The following is an 8,193-nucleotide window of genomic DNA, read 5'->3' as shown; positions in this document are numbered from 1 at the left end:
GCTTTTTATTTTCATTAAATTTTTTAATTTTTATTTTCTTTAAGTGATATATAAAAAAATACATTGTATTTGATAATTATACAGATATTCGCTGTATCATATAAATTGTATAATATAATATAATATAATACAATATAATAAAATATATAATTTATGTAATGCAACGTAATACAACGTAATGCCATGTAGTATAATATAATAGAATTTAACTTAAAGTATTATTTTAGAGAATAATTGTGTACTTTATAATGACATAAATGATGCCAAACATCTTTAAACGATATCCAATGATTTCTAAGGATTTCCATCCTTTTGATAATTTTTCATACTGCTTTTATTTATTCCAATTGATTGAAAATACAGTAAAAAATGTAAACCCATATATTTTTGTATATGAAATATATTAAGATAGGTACATGATTAATCTCTGATAAATGTATCTTTTACAGATTTCAAAAATATTCTTATACGGAAAATATTTTATAGAATAAATTTATCACAGTAATATAAGTCACATGATGTCAGTAAATTAAAATTTAGTTACGAATGTAAAGAATATTATTACTATTTTCGTAAAGCTTAAAAAATACTTATTGCTCTTAATGAAATTATATTACTATTTAAATAAGATCATTTTTGAATCATTAAATACATTTATATCGGATAACATTATTTATCATTTTGTGCATCAATTATAATAAATCAATTAATTAAACTATAATATAGTTATTACAATAATTTAAAGCATAAATATATAATCGTAAAATGATACTATTATTTATCAAAGCAAGATGATATTAATTTTTTCTTTCTATGCTTTGATATTGTTACAAAGTTGTTGATGTAACAGCACTGACGCCATGTACTAAAACTATAGGTGGTAAATTCATAGTCAATTCTGTTAATAATTGGAGGTATTGTCGATACATAATATTTTCATCCCATGTATTAGATATAGGTGGTGCTGGTAAATATATAAAAGTTGTTGCCGTTTGACTGGAATGTTGTTTAATTAACTGGTTAACACTGAAATTCATAAATGTAAATACTTTAAAGACCTTAATTATCATATAAAAGAAAATTTTTTATCATGTACATTTTATATAATCACCTTGATATATAAGTTTTGGAGACATTACTTAACGTATTATCCACATTTTCAGTACCTGTCTCATACTGTGTATCCAACTTTGGCTCGATAAGAGATCTGCCCTTTAGACCACTTACTTGTGCTCCCCAATTAGGAATTTTCTTAATCGATGCCGAGATCCTCAAAACATTTAATAATTTTTTTATTTTATGCTCGTTTGAGACCTTGGGAAATTCAGTGATAGAACTTTGTGATTCTGAAATGCTTAAACTTGTACTACTACTGTCTGCAATTTCACAATGGAATACTCTAAGATGTAAATTTTTCCACACAGGAACCATATTTATAATGCATGCTAGTTGAAGCATAAATAACGAAGTTGTATCGAATGGATCTTGATCGGATGGTTGGAAGAAGTTCACTGGCCACACATCGATGTATTTAAGATTTGAATTTCTGCAAAGTTATATTATATTATATAATAATAATAATGCGAGATACATCTATTTATAATACTTTGTCAAATATCTAATAACGCATGTAACTTACTTCGAAATCTGTGACTTATCAAGTAAGTAAAAATTTCTGCATAAACACAAGTTTTTTTTCATTCTTAAAACGTCTGAACACATTCCTACATATTGTACTGGATCCACATTTTTCTCTGTACCGTTTTGCCTTAATGGAAATATAAGATTGTTAGAAACTCCGATGTTTTCGCTGGTATTCTCAAATACTGCAGTTGAATATTGAGAATCGGTGAAAAAATTTCTTGGTGTTTCTTCATCATAAAAGCCAAGAATAATTGTATTTGGTTTCATTGCACCCATTCCAGATATTCTTATTAAATGATGTAATCCTTCACGGACTGTTTTTGTAACTGTTAGCTCTACGAATGCTTTCACTTTCATATGATCGACTAAACTCAACCAGTGAGGATATTCTTCTATCGTTGGATCAGTATTCTGTCCAGTAAAATCTCCAATTTTTACATGTCCTATAACATATAATCCTCCTTTCTTCAAATCGTTTACAAAATCTATAAGAGGACATGCAGATCTTGGTGAAGCAACCATCAAAAGCATTTGCGGTCTCCAAAATTTAACATGGTCTTTGCGAGAGTCTAACATTAATAAATATTTTCTCACTTGATGAAATATTAATGCTTGCGATATACTACCCCATGGCGCATTTTTACTTGGTGAAAATAAATGTAGTACGATTATTAAAATTAAACATAATATTATACTGCTCGATGCGTAAATACTGTTTATTACAAACATCATAATTAATGTCCCAAGGAGACCTATAGTAGCAGTATGCCATGTAAAATAATTAAATGTTGGTCTGCAATTATGTTAAATATTGATAAAGTTTATTATATAAAATTGCTTTTTTTTTCTTTTTCTTTTTTCTTTTTTTTTTTTCATAGATAAGTATAGATTTTTATAAGAATGTAAAGTGCTTACCTGAAATTTGGTGCACTTGCAAGTTCAAGTCCAAGGCAGGCTAAATTAGTTGCTAAATAACTTAAAAGAAATAATACTGAATTGATTTGAGCAATTGTATTCAAGGAACCAACAAGTAAGATTATTTGTACAAGACTCCATGATGTAAATACTGCAGCTATTGGATTTCCTTGCCATGTGCCTTGTATGATAAAATTTAATCCTGAACCTAAACAAAAGATTTATGCAAGAATGATGTGAAAGTTTCTTAATACCTGTGAAGTATATAACTTGATCATTTACCAAATACATTATCTTTTGCTAATGCTTCTAATACTCTGCTCGAACCAATTAAGTTACTCAAACCAGCACTGAATGTTGCTGTCAATATACCAACAGTAACGAATGGCGGCCAAATATTTATTGGCATCATATACATAAAGTTATTTTGTAGTAAAAAACGACTTGTAGTCGCAGCTGTCAAAATAGATAGTAATATATAACATAGAAAAGTAAATAATACTGCTGATAACGTTCCACGTGGGATATTTGTTCCAGGATTTTTCAATTCACCTACGATTGAATGTTAAAGTAATTATCAAACATACGATTATAACGTAAGAAATTTTGACGATATTTACCACTCATATTTGCTCCAGCCATAATGCCTGTTACACCACTGAAGAGTACGCCAAATACACTAGCAAAATCAGTCATTGTACCAGGGCTCGTATAATCAGCACTATAATTGGAATATAAATTATTCGCAAGGGTGGAAGACAAAAGTCCTGTATATGATCCATTCGCATGTTCAGTAGCATTTTGTACTAATGTATTTGCATCTGGTATTGGTATCTATATATAAATGTATATATACGTATGTAATTAATATTTTTTTATATATTCTTAAGACACTAAAAACTAAAATCATTATTAATGTTATAGTTATTATTATACTAGTAATCTGACCTCCATAGGACCTCCTACTAAAAAACTTAAGAAAACACTTCCAAGACAAATGCAAACGACTGCTAGAATGGCAACACTAGTCTTTGCAAACATAGTAGCTCCAATTAGACAAACCAAAAGATTGGCTGTATTTAACAACGAACAATAGAGAAATCGCCACCATCGACCATCTGGTATGAATGCATTTTTTCCAACTAGATATCCAGAGGGACCAAAATTCTCTACTAAGCCTTCGGCACAACCAGAGATGCAAAGTGCACTCGATACAATATTTGCCATGAAAAATAATGTACCAATGGAACCACCGAATTCAGGTCCTAATGTACGACTGATCATAACTATATAACGTATAGAATAATTTAGAAAAATATACACTTATTTAGAAATACGGATAAAATTTGTACGTCGTATACAATGCAAGGATACAATATGCGCCACCTCCTTCCACCGCTCCGTTTGTCGATATAGCACAAACAGATGCAACAGTAAAGAGTAGTATTCCATAAGCAATGATGAATTGTATTAGAGTTACAAATAATCCTGCGTTTCCCACGATATAACCTGCAATATATGATATATCACAATGTTAAACAGTATCAAATTTTTAATGTCTGAAGTCTAAACTAATAATATAAAGATATATTTATAGTATTTTATATTTAAATAGTAAATATTTATATCTTAACCTTACCCATACGTATGAAAACTAAGGCACTGAACATGGATAGTGTGACAGGACTGAATACACCCGCGAAAGTTCCTAACGTACGTGTACTATCAACACCGAGACTACCAAATTCAACATATCCTTCTCCATCAGTACGTGATGTTTTACCGAATTTAAACATACTGCTAAGTCTTTGAAATACATTTCTGCTACTAATCAATGGTGCTTTTTCACTTGTAATTCTTACGTGTACAGGTTCAGCATTTGTAGAACCAATCTCTGGTGCAATCATATTGCCAGTTTTCTTTAAAGATAACAATTAGAATCAATTGTTATACATAGAAAATATTTTACTATACGTATAAAACAATTATATAAATTGAATTAAAGCGATATATACATATCGCTGTGTGTGTGTGTGTGTGCATGCGTGTGTATTTATATCGTATATATTACTTCATTAAATAACAAACGTAACGTCGATGAAATTTTATTTCCATATAAGTTTATAAAATAATAAAAAGGATTAGTTTTCTATTTATATATTTAAATATGGATAACTCACTTAATTCCTTGTCCTTTGCATAATAAAGTATAAAATTATAGACAATCACAATTCAATTAGTCACTAAGTTATAACGTCATGCATTGAAACGTCATGTCAAACAAATAGATGTTTGAGGTTAATAAACTCGTTCCAAAAAATAGGTATCGCTTTTTCTTTTAATCATGGACGATAAATAACATAGATGCAACACGTAATGGTCATTTTTATTCGTATTTTTTTTATTCTATAGAACGTTCTGTCGGTGTCTAGTTTCCTTCTTTATCATTTTCGGATAACGCTTTATTTTATCGACAATGTATAAAACTAAAAAAACGATAATCGATCGGTAAATGTCGATAAGAGAGAAAATCGAACACTGTATTAACGATTATAAGAATAAAATACAGACACAAAAAAAAAGGAAGTTGAACGTATAATAGTACTCTTTTTTTATTTTCTTCTTTTAAAGACATTGAATCAACAAATGATTAGATCAATATTTATTATGGCGCATAAGATTGAAAACAATGATTTATTTTTGCAATAGATCTACCTTATTGAACTTTCTAAATTTACTGGACAGGTTATTGCATTTTCTTAATCGTAAATACCACTCATTTGATGATTTACGTTATTGACAAATTGAAAGAGCTTTCTTAATATATTTGCCAATAATACGTATATATACAGATTATATATAGAGACTATGGCATAATCTTCCTCTACTATAGAATTTTCGACTTTAGCAGAGAAAATTGAAATGTATTTTATATTACAGCTGAGGTGTGCGTTGGGTATATGATAACTGTGTATTAATAATTTATACACATTGTATTTTATCCTAGTACAATTAATACTATGTGTATGTAAATCAGGATGAAAGCAACAAGAAACAAATCATTTCGATAAAACATTAATGATAACAATCAATGTGTTTTACAACCGTTAACACGAGCATTTTTAAACTTAACGCAATAAAGATAATTACATATTCCCAAATATAACGTAAAGTTTTTGTAAGCCTTATGTTACATGTCATATAACATTAATATTAAACGTAACGACTTGGGTGAGAAGAATTCTCTCAGTAGATATCTCTAAAGTACGTTATTATATTTTTAAAACAAAATGAAATTTCTCATTATATAAAGTTTACGTGTATAATATGATTATTTTAATAATAACAAGATACGTAACGTACGTTACAATCTTTTAGCAACAGTATATTTCTTGTAAATAGATTGTCTTAAATACATGTAAAATATTATCGAGAAAAAGGAATGTTTCCTATTTGTTATTAGGTTTATCAGCAAAATGATAAGAATAGAGATACATACGCGCATATGTAATCAAAAGAAAAATGAGAAAGAGAAAGAAAAGGAAAAAGAAGAAAAAAAGAAAAGAAAACTGTTTTTTTGTTACAATCACTTTACGTGGTCAACAAATTTTATCTCCTAATTTAAGGAATCACGTCTCCCCCTTTTCAGACTCTATCTGTTTATCGACTTCAATCTTCAAAGCTGTCCTCTTTTGCTCCGATTCCTCTTTATCCAACCTTTCTTGTTCAATTTGTCCATCTACGTTAACTTCTTCTTCCTCTCCCTCTTCCTCTTGTTGGTCTTCTTCCTCTTCGGTTCCTTGCAATAATTCTTCTTTTATCGTAACACTTTCATCGAACTTACGATCCTCGCTGTTAATTTGGTTTTTCGTTTGTGACATCTCTTTTACCGTTTCAGGCAATGCAGAATTTTCGTCGACACGATGAAACATCAATACATGATGATCTAATTCAGCTTTGAAAAAGAACTTGGAGGTACATTTCGAACAATCGTAAGGTCGTGCATTTAAGCCATGTTCTTGCAACATATGATTCTGTAATCGGGAAGCAGTTAAAGAACGCTCTTATTAATACTATCACGAATAGAGGGGCAAGCATCAGATACGGGCAATGGTACTTTGCGCTTTGAATTATTAAAAGGTATACCTGAAGAGCAATGGGCACAGTGAAAAGAGCTTGACAGATGTAACAATTGAGAGCGGCACATCCGGCAAATGTATGCTCTATCAAATGACTCTGCAATTGGAGAGGACTATTCGCCTCGAATATGCACAAGTGGCATCTCAAGGTATCAACGGCTCCTTTTCCTGACGCTTCTAAGTGTTCTTTCGTCACATGTTGCTGGATCATAGCCTCGCTCGGAAATGACATCTGGAAATTGAGGATAAGAAGAGGATTATTTTAATATTTCCAATAAGAATACGTTCCAGATAAAAATGTAGTCACCTGGCATTGTATGCACGTGTAAGTATTGGAGCCACTGTCGTGCGTTTTGTTATGTAGAGCGATCTTATGTTTTTCCGCTTCCTCGGGATCTTCAAACTTCACCCCACACTCTTGGCATCTTTTGGTATCACACTTGGGATCAGCGCGTTGATCATTGATCGAAGAACGTTCTTCGGTTTTAAAACCACGATCGGAATCCCATCTATCTCCGGAGCCATCCCATTGAAGATCCTTATCCGCGATCCACGAACGTTCGCACTTGTTGTTAATACCGCGAGCATGTTCGTAAGGTGAGCTCAATATCGGTAGACCTTGGGAATATCTGACGTAGCAAGATTTGCAGACCTTGAGAGATTGCCCTCCGCTGAAGTGATTAGGAGGAAGATTGACGAAATCTTCGGTAGAGAATTCTCGTAGGCAAAGGCAACAACTTGGATTGAGGGGCTTTTGTTTGGGACTTGGACTAGAACTCGTATTCGGAGAGCTGGTGGATGTTCTAAGGTGATGTCGAGCATGAAGGCGACACTCCAAATCGCTGATAAGAGTTTGCCTGCAAACGACGCACGGCGCTGGAAGATGAGGTAAAGAATTGTCCAGTCTTTGTTGAGGATCCACGTTCTCCAAGCTGTGTCTTTGTACGTGCTCGAGGAATAACGCTTCGGTTGTCAAATTTCCACGACAAACGACGCAAGTGTCGCTCAATTGAATCTTGCAGTGTTTCTGGAGCTTATGCTCGGCTAAAATCGCGCCCGAGGGACAGACTTCGTCACAGATATTACACTTATGTCGGCCGCCAGGCTCGCTCGAGGTATGTTGCATTCTCATATGAGATTCCAATTCGTTTCTTGATCGACAGACCTCCCCGCAATAAGCACAAGTCATGCTCACACTCGACGAAGAACTTTTGCTCGGAACTTTCGACGATGCGTGAGCTAACTTTTTGTGAGCTTGTAGTTCAGCCTCGTTTGCGAATTCACCACGCTCGCATAGCTCACATTGTTGTCCTCCCGATACACCGAAATTTGGCCTTTTGTTGTTATTGTCACGTTGGTTCAAAGAATTGTTGTTGCTCGAGGCCGGAGAACGTCCTCTCTTCTGCGACTTTACCTATAACGTGCGAACGAACGGACGAAGAATACGAACAAATGGAATACGATTAAAACGTGCTAAAAAAATTCGCAGAAGAAT

The 8,193-nt window shown here is 32.4% G+C and overlaps 2 protein-coding genes across 5 annotated transcripts in view; both read right to left on the bottom strand.

Moving 5' to 3' along the window:
- Positions 1-77: 77 nt before the first annotated feature.
- On the bottom strand, positions 78-4,906 carry LOC127070820 (solute carrier family 12 member 9). Its single transcript, XM_051009301.1, has 10 exons — positions 4,740-4,906; positions 4,199-4,478; positions 3,934-4,068; positions 3,508-3,845; positions 3,180-3,393; positions 2,842-3,111; positions 2,560-2,767; positions 1,640-2,437; positions 1,112-1,546; positions 78-1,026 (listed from the first exon to the last, which is right to left on the bottom strand). The coding sequence occupies exons 2-10, from the start codon at positions 4,464-4,466 to the stop codon at positions 828-830; spliced, it is 2,865 nt and encodes a 954-aa protein (XP_050865258.1). The 5' UTR covers positions 4,467-4,478; positions 4,740-4,906; the 3' UTR covers positions 78-827.
- Positions 4,907-5,208: 302 nt separating this feature from the next.
- LOC127070597 (zinc finger protein 423 homolog) overlaps positions 5,209-8,193 on the bottom strand; it is a 50,891-nt gene continuing 47,906 nt past the window's right edge. For all 4 annotated transcript variants that reach the window (XM_051008746.1, XM_051008748.1, XM_051008747.1 and 1 more), the window contains 3 exons: positions 7,006-8,112; positions 6,706-6,930; positions 5,209-6,593 (listed from right to left, as the gene is read on the bottom strand). In XM_051008746.1, the coding sequence (XP_050864703.1) occupies positions 6,189-6,593; positions 6,706-6,930; positions 7,006-8,112 (1,737 nt within the window). In that variant the 3' untranslated portion in view covers positions 5,209-6,188. The remainder of the gene's footprint in view (positions 6,594-6,705; positions 6,931-7,005; positions 8,113-8,193) is intronic.

This window comes from Vespula vulgaris, chromosome 19 (assembly GCF_905475345.1).
Source record: "Vespula vulgaris chromosome 19, iyVesVulg1.1, whole genome shotgun sequence".
NCBI classification, from domain to species: Eukaryota; Metazoa; Arthropoda; class Insecta; order Hymenoptera; family Vespidae; genus Vespula; species Vespula vulgaris.
This window is presented reverse-complemented; position numbering and strand designations above follow the sequence as displayed.

Bases quoted from the DNA above. Each gene is read 5' to 3' on its own strand.
- LOC127070820 (XM_051009301.1), bottom strand. From the start codon at position 4,466: ATGATTGCACCAGAGATTGGTTCTACAAATGCTGAACCTGTACACGTA. The intron at 3,394-3,507 runs GTCAGATTACTA...ATTTATATATAG, and splicing joins TAGTAGGAGGTCCTATGGAG to ATACCAATACCAGATGCAAA. The intron at 2,438-2,559 runs GTAAGCACTTTA...ACATAATTGCAG, and splicing joins GCAAGTGCACCAAATTTCAG to ACCAACATTTAATTATTTTA.